The 26,440-nt window shown below is 36.8% G+C and overlaps 2 protein-coding genes across 2 annotated transcripts; both read right to left on the bottom strand.

Moving 5' to 3' along the window:
- Nucleotides 1-3,190: 3,190 nt before the first annotated feature.
- LOC115421647 (hyaluronidase-5-like) lies at nt 3,191-13,584 on the bottom strand. The gene is made up of 4 exons (XM_030137644.1): nt 13,293-13,584; nt 8,100-9,047; nt 5,561-5,650; nt 3,191-4,030 (listed from the first exon to the last, which is right to left on the bottom strand). The coding sequence occupies exons 2-4, from the start codon at nt 9,030-9,032 to the stop codon at nt 3,602-3,604; spliced, it is 1,452 nt and encodes a 483-aa protein (XP_029993504.1). The 5' UTR covers nt 9,033-9,047; nt 13,293-13,584; the 3' UTR covers nt 3,191-3,601.
- Nucleotides 13,585-18,772: 5,188 nt separating this feature from the next.
- On the bottom strand, nt 18,773-25,099 carry LOC115421649 (hyaluronidase-5-like). Its single transcript, XM_030137650.1, has 4 exons — nt 25,076-25,099; nt 23,284-24,196; nt 21,939-22,028; nt 18,773-19,284 (listed from the first exon to the last, which is right to left on the bottom strand). Exons 2-4 carry the CDS (start codon nt 24,184-24,186, stop codon nt 18,955-18,957), a joined length of 1,323 nt encoding a protein of 440 aa, XP_029993510.1. The 5' UTR covers nt 24,187-24,196; nt 25,076-25,099; the 3' UTR covers nt 18,773-18,954.
- Between the last annotated feature and the right edge of the window lie 1,341 nt (nt 25,100-26,440).

The following is a 26,440-nucleotide window of genomic DNA, read 5'->3' as shown; positions in this document are numbered from 1 at the left end:
GGAGCCAGTTGAGGTGGTTTGGGCATCTAGTGAGGACGCGTCCTGGACACCTCCATGGGGAGGTGTTTTGGGCATGTCCATGTGGGAGGAGACCTCAGGGCCGACCCAGGACACGCTGGAGGGATTATATCTGTCAGCTGGCCTGGGAAAGCCTCGGGATTCCCCCAGAAGAGCTGGTGGATGTGGCTGGGGAGAGGGCTGTCTGGGCTCCTCTGCTGAGGCTGCTGCCCCTGCGACCCTGACCCGGATAAGTAGAAGAAGACGGCACGATATGGTATGGTATGGTATGGTATTATTTTTTTTTTTTTTTTTTTTTTTTTTTTTTAACATGGTTTAACTGTTTATTTTGTATGAGTACTTTCATTTACCTTCAACTCTGACCTCACCCTGTTCACAAGATTGATTGATGGATTCATCCATTCATTCATTCATTCATTTGTTCATTCATTCATTTGGTAGGGACAGTGCACATCAATCAACATCTGTATTGAGACAACAGCAGATGGAAATATGCAGAATTATAGCTAAAATGCTAATTTAAATCTGTAGTTCATAGATTTGGTTATTTACAGATTAGTGGGAAAAGAAATGCTCGAAAATGCAAGTAACTAAGGCAGTGTACTACTTTTTCATACTGTTTAAATTTGCTTTTTTGAAATAAATTATCCTGCACTGAGTAACTGAAGACAGAACAAGAAGAGACTGTTTATTTTTCACAGAGGAGTGAAGATGGCCTTTGACCTTTGTTATAGAATACACTGTCCATTCCTCCACATAATTTTCTCCTTATACTAAAACTCCACAGACAGGAGGTTAAAGACCTATATGTACAGCTACACCCTCTGCTGGCTCAAGAGCATAAACATTAATAAACTGTATTGATGAAATGAGTGATATATTCCTTCCTAAATGTGTACAAAACAATATAAGATCATTATGTTTGTGTCATTAACCTCCTAAGAACCAGCTATTGTCCATGTTTGTAGACAAGAGTTTCACAGCTTTATACAAAAAACCAAACAAACAAACAAAAACTGTGAAAAGACATTAATTAAAAAAATAAATAAATAAAAAAACTGTATTTGAAAAAAAGTGTTATATCAGGCTGTTTTCACTCAAGACATTTTTTTTTTTTTCATGCAAAAAAGCAGAAACCTATACTGTCCGGAGTCTCAGGAGGTTGAAGGTTTACCAGTTAGATAAATCCAAAGACATTCAAGGGCTTTCTTTCCCTGTTTTCCACAGAAAAACTGATGCTTGCTTTTGTCATGAACAGACTGGACTGTTCTAATCCCATCTAAATAATCCATTAATTGCACCATGTAAAAGAAGTAGGCACACATGTTCAAGATTTGCAAACATGGAAAAATCATACCAGTGGTGGAAGAAATAAAAACATATTTTACTTGAGTAAAAGTATTTTATTACACAATAAAAATACTTTGTTATACTAACAACCAGATTCCCAGGCATGAATGAAGTTCAGTCTGCAAATAAAACCCATGTCTAAGAAACTGATCTCACACATCCTATGTTTAAAAAACACTGTACTGTACTGTGCACGAGGAAAGTGTTGATAGTTGAATGAGTGTAGTGATCACCTTATATGAACACTGCTCTGACACCCCCCGATGGACAACAACCTGAATTACAGCTCAGACTGTTTCTAGACAGAACACCATCACCACCTGAACATGTCAGAAACAGCCTTTAGTGTCCATATATCTGCAAACATGTCGTCACTATCACCTTTGTAATAATAAATAATGATGCCAAAGTGACCCAATCACATCAAACTATCAAACACACTGACATTATAGTGAAGTCAGACTATGATACACTAATTATTCATATCACCTCATGACATTCCATGATTTAAGAGGAGCACAGACAACTCTTAACCCTTACATAAAGTGCAGATAAATGATTACATTGATTATAACGGTTCCTTCAGCTGTAAGAGTGAACTCATTTCCCGACACTTTTTTGGACCTGTAAACTAACCACTAACCCTGTAGACTTCACCTGTTAGTCTTTACTGTGAGTATGTGATATGAATACCTACAGTTATTAAATTGCTTAGTAAAAAACACACAAATAAATGATCTCAGAAGGAGTGGAAACTGTCCTTTATCCTTCTAAATTATTAAAATGTTGCCTTTGTGTGTGTGGTTTTTTTTAGCCCAAAATATACTTCATATTAACATTGTGATGTGAATTCCATGACCCTTTTTCAACTGTGTGTCTCAGAAATTTTGCAAGTATTTAACCATTTTATGTTAAGACACTGACAGCATTTATTTAAATATATACAGCTTGGTTCAATATGGAAAAAGTCTGCAAGGATGTAATAGAAGATGATTCACAGCATATTTAATTAACCCATAAAGACCCAAACAGCCACTGTCGACCAAAACCATCCACTGATGTAAATGCTGAATACCTGCTGATCCGTTAATCCTATCAATACATGTAAATAATTGGTGTAAAATACAGTTTGTCATCTTTCCATGGTCATCAGATATGACCCATTTGGACATTCAGAGGCTCCATAGTTACCACGGAAACACCATCATCTTTTACAACACCGATTCACCAGAAAAACCTTTGGAGTTTGATACATGACAGTGGATGGAGACACTTGTTTTTATGTATATTTTTTCTAAAAAAAAAAAAAAAAAAGTCACTTTTTCTTCAGTTTTCTCTGTTTCTGATATATGAACCCTTAACTTCAGTCTGAGGTTTTATGAACATCTATAGTCAGAAAAAGTTGTTAGATCACCCTTGTTTTCTTCAATTTCTTGTTCATTTTAATGCCTGGTACAACTAAAGGTACATTTGTTTGGACAAATATAATGATAACAACTAAAACAGCTCATAAGAGTTTAATTCAAGAGCTGATATTTAGCCATTTTCCATGTTTTCCTGATATTAACCAAAATCACTTCAGTTCTTACATCAATATCTGTGGCATTGTACTGACAAAAACAGTGCTTTTAGGCATTCCATGTTTTCTTTTCTGTCTGTTTTAGTCACGTGATACACACTGGAGTTAGTATTTGATTACCTAACCATTGTTTCTGATGACTTTTCATGGTCTAACATTTCTTTTCTGCGACTGTACATGATCAGTAAATTAAATATAGTAAAATACCTGATTTGCACTGAAAAAAAAGCAAAATACAGAGGATAATATTAGAATAAATGATGATAAATCACTTAAGAAAGGTTAAGTAGAGAAAAAAAAATCATTTAGGAAGTGACATAAATGTAACACTGGGTCTGTATGGGTTAATGTTTAAACCATCACACAATATATTCTAATCAAAGTGCCTGTGTGAGCTAAACCTGAAAATTCCCAGGTGTGAAAATCCAAACTCTGCTCTCGGGTGTAAAAGTCATGTATTTTGAAAATCTACCATCCACCACAACCATCTCATTTCAGAAGAGTAAAGGCAAAAAAGAATCAGATCCATCTGTGAGAAATGACACCCTGAGGTTCCACACGTCTGTGGTTTTATGAAACATACGATGGCAGCATGTTTCCTGCTGTTGCTGACTTGTATCACACACACAAACTGACTTCATTAATGGTTTGTATTTACATCATGACTGAGTTCAGACTCATCAGAGCTGCCATCATCAGTAAAGGGTGCAGCCTGCCACCGCTTTGACATGCTGCAGATTTATGCTTCGTTGTCATGACGGCCTCGTGGATGATGTTGAGAATCAGGGGTGACCTGCATGGCTCTGCACTGTAACACATGCAGTCAAAGTTGTCATCAAACCAGTTGACGTCCTCCTGTGAGAGGCCACCGCGCACCACCAGCGGACCACCACGGCGGACCCGCTGGATCTGGTATCGAAGAGGGTCGAGGTGGAGGAAGACGTCTTCATCCCAGCGTTTTCTCACACAGCGACCTTTACCCTGACAGAGTGATACGCTGCACAGCTTGGTTGCCGTGGAGACGTTGAGGATGTAGGGGTTCATGACCTGCTCCAGGTGGCGCCGTGCGTCAAAGCAAGAGTCCTGTAGAAATGTAGAAAGTAGAATCAGCTCAGGAAATACAGACATGAAAACAGCTGAGCATTGTGGACCTAAAATCATGCCAAAACTTCAGTTGGAGACATTGTACAGTACTGGTTTAGAAACATTTAAAGCAGGGGTCTCAAACATGCGGCCCGGGGGCCAAATGCAGCCCGCCAAAGGTTCCAATCCAGCCTGTGGGATGTTTTTGCCAAGTGCAAAAAATTCCACAGTCTTGAATTGAATTAAGCAAAAAAAATTTTTAGCTTGAATTAAGGAAAAAAAATCTTGAATTAAGCCAAAAAAAATATATTCAATTAAATAAAAAAAAATATTGAATTAAGCCAAAAAAAATCTTCAGTTAAGTAAAAAAAAATCTTGAATTAAGCCAAAAAAATCTTCAGCTAAGTAAAAAATCTTGAATTAAGCCAAAAAAAAATATTCAATTAAGTAAAAAATATTGAATTAAGCCAAAAAAAAAATCTAGAATTAACAACTTCAACTTTTTTCTTTGTTTTAGTGCAACAAATAACATTAAATTATCAAAATATTTACATTTACAAACTATCCTGAAACAATTAAATGTGAACAACCTGAACAAATATGAACAACCTGAAATGTCTAAAGAAAATTAAGCATGATTTTAACAATTTTCTGCCTGTTCCTCAGTGTTTAGTGTCTTTGTAGATCCAATCCATAATCCACATGTAGAAATGATAAGTTGAGGCATAATATTGTTAAAATTGCACTAAATTTTCTTACATTTTTTAATTTAAATTTCAGTTTTTTCAGGGTTTTTTTTTTTTTTTTGATAGTTTATAAAAGTAAGAATTTTCATAATTTAATGTTTTGTTTTTTTTTTACACTAAAACAAAGACAAAAATTTGGAGTTGTCATTATTTATAGGTTATTATGTTATTATTTTACTGGTCCGGCTCACTGGAGATCAAATTGGGCTGAATGTGGCCCCTGAAAGAAAATGAGTTTGAGACCCCTGATTTAAAGAGTTCAGTATGCTCTGTTGACGTCTTCACCAGGAATCCACCTGCTGCAGAAGCTGGAGTCTTAACGTTTCTAATAGTTTTAACTGTTCTTTTGTTGAAAGTCTTTTAACCTTTTCCTTTATGTGCTTTCATAATGGACTGTCTGTGAAGGACAAAAACAGTCTCAGCAGCATCATCAGGGTCTGCTTCAAAATTATAGGAGTTCAACTAAAAGACCTGAATTCTTTACGAAAAAAGCAGGTGGTGCAGAAAGCCAGAAGAATCCTAAACCAACTAGACCACATCCTCAAAGACGTGCACCTCAGAGGAGAATGAACAGATACACAAACTCATGTATTCCCTCTGTCATTAGGCTGAGTTAGGGTTGTAGGTGTCTATCTACTTTCTGGTAAAAAAAAAAAAAAAGAAGCTTAAGAAATAGTATGCAGCTGCACACATACATACTAATGATTGCATTAAGCAACACATTCTGACAGTGTGTGTGTGTGTGTGTGTGTGTGTGTGTGTGTGTATGTTGTGGAATGTTCACCTCTGTGTCAGTGATATTCATATCTCCCCAGGAAACGACTCCTGCAGCACCAAGAGCAGCAGCTTCCCCGATGGTGTTGACCAGGTCAAACTAGAACACAACAGACACGGGAAATGAAAAGACAATTGATGCATAAGCACAGGTTTAACACATTGTACCTTATCTTAACCCATAAAGACCAAGAGCTGCTTTTGTGGCAGTTCCCAAATGAAGTTTTCTGTATTTTTAGCCTTTCCTGAGTGATTTATTACCATTTACTCTAATATTACGTATTATATATTAATAATATATTATTACTCTAACTTTATTTTTCATTTTTAAATGAAAAATAGGTATTTTCCTATATTTAATGTACTGATTATTTGGGTGTTCATTAAAGCTCAGATTAAAGTTGGGGGTTATTATATCCAAAACAGAGAAAACTGAAGAAAAAGAACGTCTCTGAACGTCCAAATGGGTTATATCTGATGACCACAAAAAGATGACAAACTGTATTTTACACCAATTATTATCATGTATTGATAGGACTAACAGCGTTGTACTCGTGGTGCCATTGTACGATAGCGCCCTCCCGTGCTGCAACATTGTGACATCGATCGGACCAAGGTTATTATCGTTAACAAAAAATAACGAAATGATGAAAACTAGAATTGTAAAAACATTTTTGTTGACTGAAATAAATTAAAAACTACAATTAAAAGAAAAAAACGATAACTAACTGAAACTGTATTGTGTTCTTACAAAACTAACTAAAACGGATAAAAAGTTATGGATAAAATTCCCTTAGTTTTCGTCTTTGTCAATATTGGGTTGATATGAAATCGATTTATTTCCCTCAAGCAATTTTAGCTGCTGGCACCATATGATATTTAACAGTCCGTCACTTGTGGTTTCCAGTCGTCTTCTGGTCCCCACTCTACCTGGAAACAACAGCAACAGCACCGTTCAAACAGAAAGCAATAACTTTTAAAGCTCCATATTTTATAGTGAGAGGTGGAGGCTTTGGCCCTGATCTGCAGGACTGAACATGCATTTTAGTTTTTAGTTGAATTTTTACGTTTTTGTGTGTCTCAGCTGAGGCATCGGTAGGATCTGTGGACTCTTATATATGTACCTATAGTCGTATAAGGGCCCACTCCCTCTCAATCATCCCCACACCTGAACCAAACACTAGTCACTTTTGCTCTACATTTTTCTGCTTTATGTGGATGATATAATGTGTTTTTATTTTTCATATTGTGGTGTTGGGATTGTCTGCTCAGTTCCATTACAGGGGTCATATTTTGCTAAACCCACTTTTATTCATCTTTGGTTCATTTGTTTGTGTTTTTGGACCCTAATAGTTCATAAAGTTTGAATTTGAACCCTCCAGGTGCAGCAAAGCTATCTTATATTCATTTTGGCAAAAATTGAGTGGATTTCTACAACCATTTTTAATTCCTGCTAAATTTGTTACATCTATAACTAGTTACTTCACAACATTTGCACATATAAGGTCAAGACTTCCGATGAACGTTTCTCCAAGTACACCATAATTGTTGTTCAGCAGCAGCGGTTGTAGTCCATACTGAAAATATGTCCAAACTTCGAGCCAATTACCAACAATGTTCAGTTTTTGGTTGTAATAACAAACACAAGTGGCTGAACGGGACAGAGCAGCACAGTCAACAACCTGGAAGGGGTGGGGCATGAAGTGTCTCATTTGCATTTAAAGGGCCAGCGCTCAAAACAACCTTTCTGGTGTCATTACTCAGAAATAGGGTTGAAGATGGACCTGTGGAGTTGAATTAATGAAGAATTCAGACCCAAGCATAGCATTTACAGTTTATGTAGACCACAGGGAAATGTTTTAGAATGAATAATTCCATTTAATAGCTAGAAAAGCACTCGGAGAGCACAGACCTCCTCCAAGGCAGATCAGACCCCCCCTCCCCCAATCACCACCAAAATTTAATAATTTGTTCCTTGTGCCAGTATCAACATTTCCTGAAATTTTCATCCAAATCTGTCCATAACTTTTTGAGTTGTCTTGCACACAGACAGACAGACAGACAAACCCCAGTAAAAACATGACCTCCGGCGTTACATTTGGCGGAAGTAAAAAGCGAAACATCACTCCTTTAAACTAGAAGCACTCGGAGAGCGCAGACCTCTGCCAAGGCCGATCAGTGCCCCGGATTTGGATGAAAATTTCAGGAAATGTTGATACTGGCACAAGGAACAAATGATTAAATTTTGGTGGTGATCGGGGTGGGGGGGCCACTGATCTGCCTTGGCAGAGGTCTGTGCTGTCTTTTCTAGAAAAGCACTCGTAGAGCGCAGACCTCCACCAAGGCAGCTCAGTGCCCCCCCAACCCCTGATCACCACCAAAATTTAATCATTTGTTCCTTGTGCCAGTATCAACATTTCCTGAAATTTTCATCCAAATCCCTCCATAACTTTTTGAGTTATCTTCCACACAGACAGACAAACAGACAAACCAACGCCGACAAAAACATAACCTCCTTGGCGGAGGTAATAAGCACATGTGTCTCTAACCTCTGACATGTAGTCGTCAACGCTGTCCTTGTACACTGGGCGTATGTAGGCGTAGATGGGGGTGGAGTAGGAGCTGTTGGGAAGCATCGACACCCTCACTGCCTCGTGGATGCGATGGCGAACAAACTGCCGGGCCTGATGGGAGTCTTTGAGCACCGCCTCCAGGTAGATGGATGGGAATAGTGCGGTGGACTCTTTCCACAACCAGAGAAGTTCATCATTCCTGACCTGCTCGATGTCGGGACACTCTCCGGTGAAGCCTTTCATGTCCTGGTTGTAGTCGTAGTTGTAGCAGTCAGGGTACAAGTAGTAACCCCAGAGTTTTTTAGGCCTCAGGGTCTTCCCAATCCTGATGGATCGGGTGAAGTACCTCTTCGCTGCTCGTTCAAACACCACCTTTGCCCGATCCTCAGCTTCGTCATCAGATAGTGTTGCGTTCTTCATCTTGACCTTTTCGATGGAGATCTCTCTGTAGATGTTCTTGCTGCCCCAGTTTCTGACCCACTGGGGCCTCCACTCCTCAAAGTCCAGCACAGCCAGGCCCGGTTGGTCTGCTGGGATGTAGTACTCAATGTCATCCTCAGCCAGTTCATGGTGCTCCTTCAGGTCTATCAGCTGAGGGAGGCCTTCGTCATACATCTCGCCCGTATCTTCATCCACGTAGGGGAAGATGCCGAAGCGGTCGGTGTAGAATATAGAGATGAACTGGTTCGTGGCTGTCTTCAGGGTGCTGCTGACATGGTGGAAGTGGGAGAGGTCCAGTGGCATCCCGAAGCGTATTTCACACAGCTCGGACGGGGCATTCCACATGAATAGAAAGGGGTGGCCAGGGCGGATTGGAACATCTGTCCTGGGTAAGGCCTGGCTACAGCAGAGTAGAGCCAACATCACAGTAAAGACCGAGGTGGAATGGATCAAACTGAGTGGGTTCATGATGAATAGAGGATTCTGGAAAGACAGATATTAAGAGGCAGGGTTATTATAGACCAGTGGTTCCCAACCTTTTTTGGCTCGTGACCCCATTTTAACATCACAAAAATCTGGGGACTTCAGACATTAAAAACAGAGACTTTTTTTTTTGTAAAAATGAATTTGTTTTGATCATGCAATAGTTTGGTATACTATGTTGCACGTAAATATTAATTTTAGATGACATTTAGGCTATATAATGTATATTATATTATGTATTATTATGGACAGAGGCAGAAAATCCAGGTTGAGATTACTGCACAAAGGATATGTGAAGTCAGTCCAGCTTGGATTTACAAGGCTGACAATTAATACTGAACAAACAATAACTCAAACTATGAATTATGAAAGAGCTGCAGCATCTGAAACCGACCACAATGAACATTTGACAGATAAACAGAACCACACTGCTTCAGTTTCAGCTTCAGAGTTTGTCATGTCTTTTCTCTATTGTGGTTGTCTCTCACAACTCCCTATATTTTTATTAGTAAGTTTCAATTTTAATTTTTATCAATTACTAGAAATTTCAGGCGACCCCATTTGGATTCCAGTCGACCCCAAGTGGGGTCCCAACCCCAAGGTTGAAAAACACTGTTACAGATGTTAATGCTTAACCCATAAAGACCCAAACATCCACCAGCAACCAAAAGTATCTACTGATCTAAAATTTTGTAATGCTTTAACCCCTGATGTGTCTGCCATGAGCGTTCTGAATGTGTGATTTATTTGAAATATTCATAAAAATTCAACCATTTACTCAATAAGAAAAATGTCCAAAATGTGCTGATAGAACAGACCTTGTTCTTTCCATAGAGAGACGTCTGAGCATGCTCAGTGTACCCCTGCCACCTGTGGAATGAGGGCTAAAACAAAGAGCAGTTTTCCTTGTGTTTTTTGGTTTTTACTGTTGTTTGCAGTGTTGTGGTGATTTTCCCTTTTTTCTTTTTACTGTGTTTTTACTGAGTTTTGACCGTGTGACTGCTTTTTGGAGTTCAACCAGGTGCCAAAAAGCAACCCCAAATCAAAAACGACTGGGCCAAAATTCAAATATTTGTTGTTGTTCAGTGTGTTCCAGTTCACAGTTTATATTCAACATCCTACATCTATTATTGATGTACATTCTGAGTGCCTTATTTAGTAAAAACCTATCAAACTTCAATTCCTCTCTTTGTTTTTTTTCTGTTATTCCTCCTGTTTTGACCTAAAACACACAGTAAAGTAAAACCGCTGAAGAAAAGGAACACAAACACACACTCACAGCTGCTTTTATGACACTGAAACAGACGCAAATTCACAGCAGCACGTTTACATGGAATAATGTCTCAGAGGTTAAAGGGTTAATACCTGCTGATCCACTAATCTTATCAATACATGTAAATAATTGGTGTAAAATGCAGTTTGTCATCTTTTCATGGTCATCAGATATGACCCATTTGGACGTTCAGAGGCTCCGTAGTTACTGTGGAAACACTGTCATCTTCTACAACATTGATTCACCAGTAAAACCATTGGAGTTGGATCAATGACAGTGGATGGACACACTTGTTTAATGTTCACTTAATGACATAGTTTTCTGAAAAAGTCATTTTTTCTTCCATTTTTTCTGTTGTGATATAATAATATTTGGATTTACATCTAAATTAAATATAGGAAAATACATGATTTACAGTGAAAAATGCAAAATACAGAGGATATTATTATAAATGGTGATAACTCACTTAAGAAAGGTTTAATATAGAGAAAAAACTGACACAAAAGTCGAACTGGGCCTTTATGGGTTAAAGAGACTAAAATAGAACCAAACAACAGTTTAGTAAAATCAAGTAATAAAAACAACCAGTTTCACAAACAGGAAAATGTATAAATAAAGTGTTGAATCAAATTAGAAAGACAGAAAAACCTCATCAAACTGAAAAAAAAAAAAAAAAAAAAAAAAAAAAGATAACTTCACCAAAACTAAAACCAGATGACAGATAAATTCAGTTTTTAATTGTGCTGGCATTGCATTTGCACAGTGCAGTAGTTCAAGTTCCAACCTGAAAGTATGAAGTTGTTTAATGTGATTGGGCACCACATGTTTTGGCTTTATGGAAGATTTATGTGTTTTTAATATCCTGAAGACAAAAGGCTGACTCTGTCATAGTTTAGATGTTGCATAAGAAGCTCAGGCATGAAATATTACATGCCTTATCAGCAACAAAGATAGTTCTCATACTTCACCTCACAATTTAAGTCTAGTAAATTAGGATCAATTTTGTTTCATGTCTAAATAAGTGTATCAATACTGCACAGAGATTATGTTAACCCAAAAAGACCCAGTGCTACTTTTATGGCAGTTCCCAAATGAATTTCCCTTTGTATTTAACCTTTCTTAGGTGATTTATCACCATTTATTGTAATATTATCTTCTTTATTTAATGCTTTTTTCAGTGTAAATCAGGTATTTTCCTACATTTAATTCACTGATCATATAACTGTTCATAAAAGTTCAGATTAAAGTTGAGGGTTATTATACTAGAAACAGAGAAAACTGAAGAAAAAGTGACTTTTTCAGCAAAGATATCATTAAGTGAACGTAAACCCAGTGTCTCCATCCACTGTCATTGATCCAACTCCATGGGTTTTACTGATGAATCAATGTTGTAGAAGATGACAGTGTTTCCATGGTAACCACGGAGCCTCTGAACGTCCAAATGGGTGATTCTGATGGCCATGAAAAGATGACAAATTGTATTTTACACCAGTTATTTACATGTATTGATAGAATTAGTGGATCAACAGGTATTAAACAGTTTAGATCAGTAGATGGGTTTGGTCACTGGGTCTTTACTGGCTTGTTATATTCTTCTTCATTAAATATTACAAATGGAATTCTTTATCTCTTCAACGTCTCATCACTTATAAGAAGTGTTTCATTAGTATTAATACAGCTGTTCTGCTCTTTGAACACCAATTTATGTATATTAGATGGAATAAGATCAATAACGTGAATAACTGAGGTATTAATATAACTTAGCCGTACTTTTCACAGTCAACTCATTTAACATCAGACATTAAGAAGCTAAAAATTATTTAAAATTATATAATTATAAAATTTATTTATTTATTTATTTATTTATTTATTTATTTATTTATTTAATTTTATTTATTTATTTTGAACATGCAAAGAAACAAAATAAAACAAAAAACAAAACATTTAAATGAACAGAATCTGTCTTCAAGTACAAACAAGTCTAAATTTGCATGGTTGAAAAAGGAGTATTAAAAAGTCTAAACTTATTTACTTACCCCTCAAATACTTTTAGAATAGACTCTTTATTTTGTCTGTAGTAGTTTGTCATACACGTAAACATGCACCACACACTGAAATTTATCTTCTGCCTTTAACCCATCACTAGATCATACATCACACACACTGCATGCTGGGAGCAGTGGGCTCGCTATGTCAGGCACCCAGGGGATAAAGTGTCTTACTCCAGGGCACATCAGCCAACAGCTCTCTGCCAGTCCAGGGAATTGAACCTGCAACCCTTTGGTCACAAGCCGACTCTCTAGTCATCTAGGCCACGGCTGCTTTTAAATCAAATACTTACATCTTTATCGGTAACTTCATTCATAAATCAAACACTTAAGTTTTTCTTTATTTAGTATTCAACCCACCACTACTACATAACACAGTAAATGAATTATCACCTGCATTGCATGTTTGATCATTTATTACTTGCTGAGTTAAAGTTTTATTGTCGAGCCACCACAGATCCCTCTCTGTTCTAATAAAAGCACGAACACCAAACTGTAACCAGAAACCTGATTTCTATTTTAATTTATCGTCTCTGTTGTTGTTTTAAAGGATTCCATCAGATTTTTGGAGAATTATATCGCTTTATTAAATTGTCACTCATCAGATCTGGAGCTCGGTCACTGTAAATATAGTTTTAACAGCACTGACATATTTTCAGTCGGTACAGTGTGAGTATCTTCACAAGGTCACAAGTGTAACTCCAGTATCTCTGTCTCCAGGCTGTGTAAAGGCAGACTGTCAGTTTTATGATTTATGTCGTTTCAGAGTTAAAACAGTAAATCCTCTTTGTTTATGACACAGAAATACTGTTAACGCTGTTCTCAAACTTGACCCCAATAATGTTCAGGTTCTGCCTTAAACTAAGACCAATAAACCTTTGACCTGCAATGAAAACAGTGTTAATTGTAAGTGTGAACACCCACCTGCTCACTGGTCCAACTCTCCCCCGTCCAAATGACACCTCAGCCAGTCGTCAAATTGTTACCTGTTCACTCATAAACGTGAACCTCCTTCTCCTCTGGGAGTCAAAACAGCTCGTCTTTAAATAAGCTGTCGCTGGAGCTTAAATTACAGTCAGAACACATGTGGAAACTTGTCAGAGCAGAGTGATGTGCATCCCTGAAAGTGTTCCCGCTTTTATTTGGACGTCCTGATGTTTTTCAAGAACAGAACAGAACTCCCTCCTCCATGCCTGAAGGATAATATCTGAGGAAGTTGCAGGATGAGGACAATGTGTGGACGCGCCTGTCATATCCACAGCGTCTGTCCAGACACGCAAGGAATGTGTGAGTTTTAACTTGGTCAGTTAGTTGGAAATTTACCGAGCTGAAGGAAATCCACAGGTTACATGAACAGAATGAGTAATAGGCAAAGAAGACGCAAGACAGGTTCCGGAACAGATCCTCACCAGCCTTTCAAAACAACCAGCTCTTTGACTAATCACACTGTTTTGTGAACCACGAGGTGATATAAATTGACCTGAAGAGGATTTTCTTTTCTGTATCTGCCAGAGGAGTCATTATGTAGAATAATTTATAAAGTAAACAGGATTAAATGGAACCCAGTGTTTATAGACACAACTTTTATCTAAACCCGTTCAATGTTCAGTCAAAGTAAATAAAACATCAATCACTTTCTCTAAATTCTGTCATTTCTTTGACTATAAATAAACAACAGTTGGTCATTTGATGTAGTTGAGGACATCGTTTTATCACATGACAGACTCTGACTTTACCTGCTTTGACATTAGGTTGTTTTTCTTGCTTGGTGATGTATGTAAAATAAAGATGAGAAAGAATAGTTGTCTTTTTCTCTTGAGTGTCTTGTGTTATTTTCTGCTTTTTTACCCTTAAAGACCTAAAACTACTTCTTTGGCAACTTTCAAATAAATGCTTCTCTACATTTAACCTTTCCTAAATGACCTATAACTATTTATTTTAATATTACACTCTGCATTTTGGATTTTTCTGTGAGAATCTGGTATTTTCCCATTTCAAATTTACTGATCATGTAGATGATCATAAACACTCAGGGTAAATTTGGAGGTTATTATATTAAAACAGAGAAAACTGAAGCAAAGGGACCATTTTTAAGACTAAATATATCATAAACTGTATCTGCAACCATTGTTACTTGTCAAATTATATGGGTTTTATCGGTGAATCCGTATTAAGAAAATGATGAATGTTTCCACATTCATTGTAGTAGAGCTGTAGCTGTCGATTATCTTTGTAATAAATAATCAGTTGTTGTTATTATTTTCTTCAGTTTGATTAAATTTGATTATTTGAATAGGCAAAAAAAAAATAGTAAGACATGTCTGAAAATGATAAACAACTTTTCTAGAATGAAAACTGTTCTAGAATCAGCTGAAACAACAACAAAAAGTACAAAACTAAAAGGATATATAAAAATATCTTTATAGAAATAACAACAATTACATAAAAGTATATATATGTAGTAGCGTATTGACCCGTGGTTCCCCATGTGTTCTAGATGTGGTAAAATAAACGTACCTCTGTTCATTCCTTTACTTTCTTGGTCGTCAATCCCACTGGTATTTTCAGTTGAATAACCTATTAGATGTCATGTCTGTTTCTGTACATGAAATCTGACACCATGGCAATGTGGCCTTATCTGTTGCTAGGTAACCCACTTCAGTTCTATGATTCTGGGCAAGGCTATTGTAAATGTATTCCAAAATTACTAATATCTCCCAAAACATTGGTCCTATCAACTTGTCATTTTTGCTAGTCTCTTCCTTGACCAAAAACACATAAATATGCCAAATTGCAGCAGTCAGCTCTTTCTGGATTTTGTGTGATGCCTGAGACACACAGACAGAGTCCACTTCCCTTTTACAGTACTGAAGATATCAATAACAAGTCAAACTAGAAAAGCACTCGGAGAGCACCCCCCCCCCCCAATCACCCCCAAAATTTAATCATTTGTTCCTTGTGCCAGTATCAACATTTTCTGAAATTTTCATCCAAATCCATCCACAACTTTTTGAGTTATCTTGCACATGGACAGACAGACGGACAGACAGACAAACAAACCAATGCCAGCAAAAACATAACCTCCTTGGTGGAGGTAAAAATTTCTTCAAACAATATTTGCACTGCAGTCGTCAGCAAATGTGTATACAACGTACTAACAACTTACTGTAAGATGTAACCAACAAACAATTTTGTGTTGATCCTTGCGTCATGTCAGTCACAATAAGCGTCCATGTGGAAAAGCATCAGCAAAACTAATAATTAGTGGCAGCGAAATTAAGGAAACGAAGCTTCAATTCAGGAAAATTGTAAGCAAATATATTTTTAATTCAATTTGATTAATGGATTAACCCTTTCATCTCATTGATCAACATGAATTAATACCATATAATGAACCTGTTTGTCAACATGGGGGATAGTCTTCACTCCTTTTACTGATTAAACTCATAATATCGGAGGAAGTTGCAGGACAATGTGCGGACCCACCCTCTATATCCAAGACTTGTGTCCAGACATGCAAGGAATGTGCAGAGCCTGAACCCGGTCAGCCAGTTGAAAATGTACTGAACTGAAGGAAATCCAAAGGTTACATGGTCAGAATGAGTCAGAACATGAGGAGGCGGCTCAACTGGTTCCAGAACAGGTTATCCTCACTGACTAATCAAACTATGCTCTGAAGTAACTCTGGATTTGGTAACACAGATGCAAAGAAAAAGAATCAGACAGAGTGGAATTTGGGTATGAGGGGAAGCATAATAGAATAAATGAAACCATAACACAGTGACTTCAGGGGAAACTTTGAGCTTTTGCTGTCGCTGGAAAACTACTGAGCTCTGTCATGTATGTTCTACCAGGTTCTGTCATTAAAATGAATATGGACATGAGGAAGAAGTGTGGCTGGTTATGATTATTTTCATCTGTTATCAGTCTCTTTTAAAAAATCAGCTCATTGCTTAAGTATAATCTGACAAAATAAGGAAGTTTACAGATAATTTGGCCAACAGAGGGTGCTTAACCCATAAAGACCAATACTACTTTGGTGGCAATTCTCAAATGTATTTTTTTCTCTATTTAGCCTAATTAAGTGATTTATCACCATTTATTATAATATTATCCTCTGTATTTAGTGTTTTTTCAGTGTAAACGAGGTGTTTTCTTATATTTAATCTACTGATCATGTTGAGTAAATCCAAAGGTAATTAAATCAGAAACAGAAAAAACTGAAGAAAAAGTGACATTTTTAACAAATATATCAATAACGGCATAAAACAAGTGTGTCCATCCACTGTCATTTTACTGGTGAATCAATGTTGTAGAAGATGACAGTGTTTTGCACATTCACTGCGGAGCCTCTGAGCATCCAAATGGGTCATATCTGATGACCATGAAAAGATGACAAACTGTATTTTACACCAATTATTTTCATGGATTCATAGGATTAATGGATCAACAGGTAATACACATTTTACATCAGTAGATGGTTTTGGTTGTCAGTGGCTGTTTAGGTCTTTATGGGTTTAAATTATATTTTGCATGAACCAATTTATTAAAAATCAGGAGTATTTTTGGTGAACGACTTTTCTGACCTATTACAGGAACATCGTGACATTTACTTTCTTTCCTGCAGAGTTTATTGCAGTTCTTCTCCTCAGTGGTGTATGAAACTGAACATAGCAGCAAATTCTTAGGTTGTTGTTCTTACAAATGTGTTTCTGTTAAGTTTTATAACCTATATTGTACCAGGCAAGAACTTAAGAACAATTTCTTATTTGTAATGATAGCCCGGCAAGCATATAGAGAGAAGAGGGAAGGAGAGAGGAAAAAATGAACACATGAATAGAAACACATCAGTGGCAATTTAATAGTGTTGTCGCCAATAAACAAAGATCAAGTTTAATTTCTTATTATTTTAATTTACTTGATGGTACAGTAAAAAAATTCAGACATCAAGTTTGGGGGGGGGAAGACACAACTGTGGTGCTATTTGAGAACCCCTTTCAGTCCAAAGTGGCTCTGCTGAAATGTAATTATTTAATTTCATGTTAATATATAACAATAACTCATATACCTCATGTACAACCTCAACCTGTTGTCTGCTCACACATTTTTTTCCATTGCAAATTTTTTTAATTGACTTAAATATTTACTCACTTTTTTGAACTTTTTTTTTAATTTTTTTTTTTTTACTTATTTAAACTCTGCTTTAACTGTGGTTATTTTAGTACTTCTTTATTATGTTGTACAGAGAGAGCATAGTTAAAAAAAAAACAAAACAAAAAAAAAAAAACGGAGTAAAATTTCTTGTATTCTTTTAAAGATACTTGGTGAATAAAGGTGATTCTGATTCGGATGTTTTAATAATCTATGTTCTTTTAGTGAATAGTGTGGGGCAGATGCTCCTTACAGGGTAGGACAGCTGCTCAGTTTTCCTTCTTTTATTGCATTAATTGCAGTGTGGGTGTAGTATTGCAGTAGCTCCTATAGGGGGTGCTCTGTTAATGTTTACCAGTGATCTGTCCTTGGATAACAGTCTTGCTTTACGAGTGTTAGAGTCATATGTCAGAACTGTTATGGAAACTATTCCTATACTATACTGTCCTGGGATGGCATCGCCTCCTGCCCCTAAGTGAGGTCTCTTCCTGATTTATGAATGTGAATAATAAACATGTTTTTCCATCTACGTGCCCGTGATGATTTCCATCTGTACCATTCTCCAGCTAATAATATCCCACATTTATTATGGTATTAATCAAATGGTAATAGAAATATAGTCTCCTCTTCCTTTTTCTTATTTTCATTATTATCATTACTCCAATTTTCAAGATTTCTTTAATTTATTGAAAGGGGAGGAGAGGAGGAAAAAGAAAGTAAAGGCTGTTACTATTATTGTATTTGGGATTATTGATTTTGTTTGGGGTTTTTTTTGTCTCTCTTTTTCCCTTTTCCTTTCCTTTCTTTCTATCCTCTTCTTTCCCTTAGGATTCTTTTTATACCGTTATTCAAAACCCTTTATTGATTTCTTACTTTTGACCCTTGTACTTACTAGATTGTCAATTTTGTCTTCATTCCCTCTTCTGTCTCCACCTGAATATGCCCAACTCGCACAAAAAACCATAAATAATCACACTTATATACATGCACACACGTACACAAACACACCTGTAAATAGCCCTCTGTTTGCACCAGTCTTTGTTTTGTCATGTCTTATGAACGATTTTTTTTTTTGTCTTTTTGTTTGTTTGTTTGTTTGTTTTCGTTACCCCTGTCACAAAAAAAAATAAAAGAAAAATGTAATCTCCTTGGAGACGATAAAAACATAATAATAATAATAATTTCTTGCTGCAGATATATTTTGTAGTGCAGAATACTTAAAATAATAAAAATAAATAAAATGCAACCCATTGTTTTCAGAATAAATCTTTATTTAAGCCTCGGAAAATGGTTGAAGTAAAAGCTGCATCGTATTGAATTTTTTTCATAAATTTTATTCATAATGTGATTTCCGGTAAGTTATGTAAAAGCAAGATTTGATCAAATTTCAGGGGCCGACTTTAATTGTATTCATGAATTTTTACTCAAATACAGATCAGACCCAGATGAGTTTGATGGAAGTCGGATACGTCAGATTGGGTGAACATTTCAGCCTGGCGTAGCACTGACAGGTGAAGTTTTCATTCCAGGCGTCGAGGTCTTCTTTAGAGGGGAGACCCACAGCCACGTACTTCTTCTTGGCCCGCAGGATGTTGAAGTGGGCGGGGTTCAGGTGCAGGTAGTGGGTGGAGTCGTAGTTCTTCCTGATGCAGCGGCCATTCCCCTGACACAGGACCTGACTGCAGAGCATGGCGGCCGCCGTCACGTTGGCGATGTACGGATTGAAGGTGGAAGTCAGGTACTCGGACAGGGAATTACAGGAGTCCTGCAAGAGATGGTGAGGGGTTAGAGATGAGTCTAAGGCAGGGGTGCCCAATCCTGGTCCTCGAGAGCTTCTATCCTTCAAGTTTTAGATGTTTCCTTCTTCCAACACACCTGATGGTCATTATCAGGCATCTGCAGAGCTTGATGATAGACTTATCGTTTGAATCAAGTGTGTTGGAAGAGGAATACATCTAAAACATGCTGGATAGTAGCTCTCGAGGACCAGGATTGGGCACCCCTGGTCTAAGGTGTTGAAGAACAGGCATATCGTCATCTTCCTGATAAAACCTGCTAAGTGACATTTTTGGTTGGGAATAAAAACCTGCTATCTCCCCTGTTATAGCTTCAAACTTCAGTCTCCTGTGAAAGTTGTTTGCATTCCATCATAAGCACCAACATTAAAGGAACATATATTTTTTTGTCATATTTCACAGTTTCCTGTTATATAAACAGTTTTTTGTTTCTCCTGTAAAATTTGCCAAAAGTCACATAGCAGGTTTTATCAGGAAGCCGACGATATGGAAAACTACAAACCCCATATAACCTCATTTAACCCGTAAAGACCCAGCGCTAATTTGGTGTCAGTTCCCAAATGACTTTTTCTCTATATTTAACCTTTCTTACGTGATTCATCACCATTGATCGTATATTATCCTCCTTATTTTGCATTTCCTCAGTGTAAATCATGTATTTTCCTGTATTTAATTTATTGATCATATTAATGTTCACAAAAGCTCACATTAAAGTTAAGATAAAAGATGAGATTAGATATGCCTTTATGAGTCCCACAAGGGGAAATTCCAGAAAGTTCAGAGTTATTATAACAGAAACAGAGAAAACTGAAGAAAATGTGACTTTTTCAGCAAAGATGTCAATAACTGAACATAAAAACAAGTGTGACTACAATAGAACTCATGAAAAGAAAAAGAAATGAATCAGTGTTAGATAGATAGGCAAATATTTTAAAATATGTTTGTAGTTATTTAGAACATTTTAATTTATTAAAGATTAAAATTGTGTCTCTTATTACATGTTTAAGGGCCCCAATTTATAAGCTGAGGACTGCTTCTGGGGTGTCCTATTACAAAATGTATCCTGTAAATGAATTGTCAATTTTAACTATTTGTAATAATTTTGTAATAAATTGATTGTGTCCATCCATTGTCATTGATCAAATTCTATGAGTTTACTTGTGAACCAATGTTGTAGAAGATGACAGTAGTTCCATATTCACTACGGAGCCTCTAAACATCCAAATGGGTCATATCTGATGACTATGAAAAGATGACAAACTGCATTTTACATCAATTATTTACATGTATTGATAGGATTAGTGGATCAACAGGTATTAAACAGTTGAGATCAGTAGATGATTTTGGTCACCGGTGGCTGTTTGGGTCTTTATGGATTAAGAAAGGGTCATACAAATAATTAGATGAAAATATTTGTTCATATCTTTGTTACTTCTTTCTGTATTACTCCAAATATTCTGTGAAAACACCTAAGTTCATAATTTGATCATAAAACTTGCAGATACTTATTCATTTATTTTCCAAACTGCTGAATCCTCATTGTGCCGGGGCCTAACTCGGCTACCACCAGGCGAAGGCGGGTTACTCTCACATTCACACCTATGGGTGATTTTAGATTGACCAGTTGACCATGAAGTTGGGATAAAATATTTTTACCTCTTCTCATGAGATGAACGTGATGTGACATTCTTGATAGATAAAGTGTAACTATGACTTGGTATTCATTGCATGAGGTGATAACTGATGTGCATATACAGGCATAAAAAGAGGAATGTGTCTGAAAACAAAATTATTTCAACTATATAGGCAACAATGCATGAAGGTCTGAATGAAATACCATAATTTAAGGACACAAAACAAAAAATGCATTGTAAATTAATTCATTTAATATTTAAAAGTAGTCAGGATAACTGTACTTACAATATTTATTTGTGCCATCTATGTAAGAGTTATGAATAAATAGATAGATAGATAGATAGATAGATAGATAGATAGATAGATAGATAGATAGATAGATAGATAGATAGATAGATAGATAGATAGATAGATAGATAGATAGATAGATAGATAGATAGATAGATAGATAGATAGATAGATAGATAGATAGATAGATAGATAGATAGATAGATAGATAGATAGATAGATAGATAAGAAAGCTCTTGTCAAAAAATGTACTTTCACAAAACAGAGCTCAATTCTAAGCCCATGCAAGGACTTTTATAATACGAACAGACTGTGTTCCAAACTCTGCACTAAATGTATTAAGTTCTACTAATATCAGACTGTAAATGATACTGTGTAATTTTGTTGCTGTTTGTTTATTAATTTATCACTGGCTGTGCATCAAATTGCCTGTGGATAAAATCAAGAGTCTATAGAAACTAATTTACATAATGAGTAAAATAACACACAGCATGAAACACCAGTGGTTTTGAGTTTGTGTTTCAAACATCTGTTAGTCCAGATAAGCGTTTTACTTCCTTCTAAAAGAGGAAATAAGGTTAAAGTAATAATTTGCTGATTAAAGCCTCATCATTTCCAGTTTGATCTGAATCTGGTGAGGTTACAAAACTCTAATGGTGATATCATTTAGTCATTGCTGGTGTTTAAGGTATGGCGTTACCTTGTTGTTGTAGTCTTTGGTCGCTCCCCACATCACGACCCCTGAGGCTCCGAGGGTGGCAGATTCCCCCACGGTACTCACCAGGTCCGCCTGAAGGACAAAGTGTGACACAACTAGATCACTGTACGAAGCTAAAGTTACGTCAAATAATAGGAATTAGAAACATGTGGGTCCGGAGCGTTAAGAGGATAAGGTAATGAAGGAAATGTTTGGCTTTGGTTAGTTTTACAAACAGTAACAGAGTTTAAAGATAGTAAAATATTTGAAAAAACACAAGCAGAATGTCTAAATTATAGCCCCACCCCATTTCCAGTCTGCTTTCCATGGATGGGGTCTAAAGATACTCAAAAGAGGCTAAAAGGTTGATCTTATGCTCATTTTTATTACATTTTATTGGACTTTGTAACTTAACACCAACACAGACAAAAAAAAGAGAAGTATTTTCAATGTTATTTATAGAATTTGAAGTGTTAACGGCCTTTTATATTCACAAATCTAAATTGAAGGGGATGGATTTGTGATATTATAAATATTCTGGAACTGATAGTGATCAAAGGTGATATGAAAACCTGAGGCTGTTGTTATAAAATGCCTAAAATGTTTATTTGGTATCTGTGTTTGATTAACAGCTGGTCATCCAGGCTGATGTGACGTTTTCCTTCTGAATGGGATGTTTGTGTCATTTCCAACAACCTCCATTTCTGTTCAAACTAAAAGATTCGGAAGTCACTTGTAATTTGGACACTTGGTTGTTGTTGTTTTAACAGCATCAACTCCTTGTTCACTCATTGGGTTATTGTAATTTTTTGCATGTTAAATTACAAATGAGGACTGGAGTAGTGAGTTATCTACGACAGCTTCACTCCAGGTTGGATTCATTTCAAATTTTATCTTCCTTGGGACAATGTCTGCAAAGTTTGTTCACGGTTTTGACAAATTATAATTTTTGAATTTTTGACATATTACAAATCTGCCTTTACTTATAATGGTCCATATTTCATGGCTTATAAAATAGTTAGAGATATTAATATTGTTCCTATTGATGACTGATAGGCAGTCATATATGGACTTTGCTTTAGTTGCGTTCTCCTCCAGTGAAAGTACCACCCTCAAGACCACAGGACTCTAACATAGCAGCAGAACCTGACAACCTCACAAATTCAACTTGTTACTGATTCTTGATAGAACATGCCAGTGAGATACAAGACCATTGGTCCTATTGTGTCATGTTGTAAATCGTTGGTCTGAACTGGACACCTGAGAAACAGTGAGTCCCCAACATTATTTACACATGTCTATGAATCCATGACTGAGGGGGTCTTTAAGGTGTCAGGACATTTCTTACCAGAGTCTGGAATGTCTCGGTCTGATCTCGGTACAGGGGTCTTGAGTAAACATAGATAGGCACCATGTATGGCCGTTTGGGCAATGCCGCCACCCTCAGCGCCTCCTGGACCCGGTTGCGGACATAGAGCGTGGCACGAGAGGAGTTCCTCAGGGACTGGTGTAGGTAGACCGAGGGGAAGAGGGCGGTGCTGCGTTCCCACAGCCACATCATCTGGTTGTTCTGCTTCTGGGTCTTGGCAGAACACTTCCCCGTGTAGTCGGGCTTGTCCCAGCCGTAGTTGAAGCAGTCGGGGAACAGGTAGAAGCCCCAGCGGCGGCTCGGACGCTCACCAATGCCCAGGCTGATGGTCTTCTCCATGAAACGGCGACCAGCTTTCTGGAACTGGCTCTTTGCTAGTTTGGAGATTTGATTTGATGTTAAAAACGGGGCCATCTGAACGGCCTGGGCGATAGACAGCTTCTGGTAAATACGCTTGGACCCCCAGTTCTGGTCCCACAGGGGTCGCCAGGACTCCCAGTCAATCACAGCCAGCCCAGGAGAGGAATCATGGGAGATGTAATGATCAATTTGACCCTGCGCTTTGGCCAGATGCTCGGTCAAGTTGCCATTCTGGGGAACGCCGCCTCTGTAGCGCTGGCGTTTGGTCATGTCAATTTTGGGGTAGAGGCCGAGGCGGTCCTCGTAGAAGATTGTGAGGAACTGACCGGGCACAGCGTTGGGCGTGGTCACCGCCTGGAAGGCTCCGGTGTCCAGTGGGATGTGCAGCTGTTGACACTGGTCGGTGGGGGCGTTCCATATGGCCACAAAGGGGTGGTCAGGGATCAGCGGCGGCTCGGAGGGCGGCACAGCAAGAACTAGGCTGACGATGAAGAAGAGGCAGGACAGAAGAGGCAGGGCCATGACGACCGCTCTGAACCAACAAGGAACAGAACTCATTCACACAGCAGAACTACTTCACTGAGTTCAAGACAAATGAATAAATGTCACACATAACAATGACATTGGATTTGACATTGGAATTAAAAGCATGCAAATAAAAAACAAACATGCAGTTCTGTTTTTGTTCCTTTAAAACAGTGAAGTCACAGCTTTAATGAGAATTTGGCAGCTTGTGATATTTAGATGACCGGGTTCATTTAATGTGCCAAATACTCCAATTATGGAGACAAACAACTTCAGTTCATAGTTGAATTATTTATATATTTTTCACAAGACTTGACATCAAAGTGCAAATTGACAAATCAATGACAGAAAACTAAAATTAATAAATGTTTAATTTACCAAAAAGTAACTTTGTTTCCAATAGTTTGTCTCAATTTTCTTTGTTTAAATAAAGAACTTAGAACAAATGAGAAATTGAAGGTATTTAAGGCAATTTCCTTTGATAGAAATGTTAACCTTTGCTAAGCCACAGTTTTCTAGTGATTAAAAAGGTATATTGATTGGATTGAGTTAATATCGCTTCAATCCAAGTTAAAGATTTCACTAATTTGATCAATATGAGAAAAATGTAATTTAATGTTTTTTGTATGTTTTCAGTGTCCAGCCAAGGACAAAAAGGATTTTTTCCTCATAAAAAACAAACATAAATTACATTTTTTAGTTTTATAGCATGTGTCTTTCATCTGACAACAATATGTAGTTTAAAGTGTAAAAGTATAGTTTTTTTTAAAGTGCAAATCATATATTACACTCCAGAAGAAGTCGAACAAGGAAAAGTTGTGTTAACTTAAAATTAGCTGATGTTCTAAAATATAAATCTTCTATATTCAGACGATTGGGTTCCTACCGGCTGTCGAGTCCTTAGTGAACTGTATTAAGAGTGTTCAGTGTTTCTAAACTTCCCTGATCTTTTTGCTGCTTCATCCTTCAGAGGAAACAGTTTGTTCACTCTGATCATTATCTGATCAGTGTCCTGAACTTCTCCTTCAGTCGCTTCGATTCAACTTGATTCGAAGGGTCAGAGATCAGAAACTTTATTTTTATTCAACATTAATGACATTATAACTGAAACTTAAAACAAGAACAATAAAAAAAAATCTGTTTCATGAAACTGAAGAAAGGTTTGTGTTACTGATGTTGGCACAAACATGCAGCGTAACTTAATTCTATTGTCAAAATGTGATGCATATATTTGCATAAAATTATAAATTCAGTATTTGAAATTAGCTTTTTTAGTTGTCTTTTCCTAAAGCACCATTACATGTTGTATTTGAAGGCTGAAATTACTCTAAAAAATTTTGTATACAGTTTTGCACAGAGTATGAAGTGTATATTTATGTCCAGATTTATCACCTGGATATTGTTTCAAGAAAAACTTCATGAATTTCTCAATAAGGTAGTTATTTTGCCTCTGAATGAGGACGGTACTGAAGTGTTTGTGTTGCATACAACAAAAATTAGTGATAAATTATAACTAAATACTTTGACTCATGTACTTTAGTACAAAGTTGAGGTACCTTAATTGAACATTTTCTTTTTATTCCAGTTTTGAACTATTTTTCCTCCATTAAATTTGTCTGTCTGGTTAGTTTTTAGTTTTTCATCCACTTCACGTCCAGGTAAAACCATGTATCTTCAGATGTGTTGATTTTAGTAGATTTTTCATAAACTAACACTTATGGGTTATGTTCATGCTTCTCCTTGCAAAATGGAGTTAAAAAAGAAAGATTATACTCTTGAATTCTATGGTTTATACATATCAGGGCATTGACTTATTCAGTCTAACCTCAAGTGTAAAATAATATTCAACAGCTTCCACTGTGCCAGTTTTAACTGAACAAAAATGAGACTAAAATTTCAAAGCACTTTATAAAGCTCTTAGTACACTCCATGATACAGGAACCATTTCATTGCAACTGCTTTAACTTTTTATATGTAAACATCATTTTGCTGATAATACTAACTTACTGAATGCAGACCCTGAACATGCAGTAAAGTATTTTTACAGTATCAGATTAGTACTTGTACTCAAATAAAGGATTTCAACACTTCTTTCATCACTTTACAATATGTACAATAATACAGTAAGACAATTGAACAGTATTATAGGTTCAGTTTGTTCTGGGATCAGTGGAGGTGTTGTGAAGTAGGAGTTATTGTATTCCAGTCCTGGTTCCTGCAGAAAACCCATTAATATATCTCATCTTACTGA

This window comes from Sphaeramia orbicularis, chromosome 6 (assembly GCF_902148855.1).
Source record: "Sphaeramia orbicularis chromosome 6, fSphaOr1.1, whole genome shotgun sequence".
In the NCBI taxonomy this organism is placed as follows: domain Eukaryota; kingdom Metazoa; phylum Chordata; class Actinopteri; order Kurtiformes; family Apogonidae; genus Sphaeramia; species Sphaeramia orbicularis.
The sequence above is the reverse complement of the archived record's forward strand: the minus strand, read 5'-3'. Positions and strand labels throughout refer to the sequence as shown.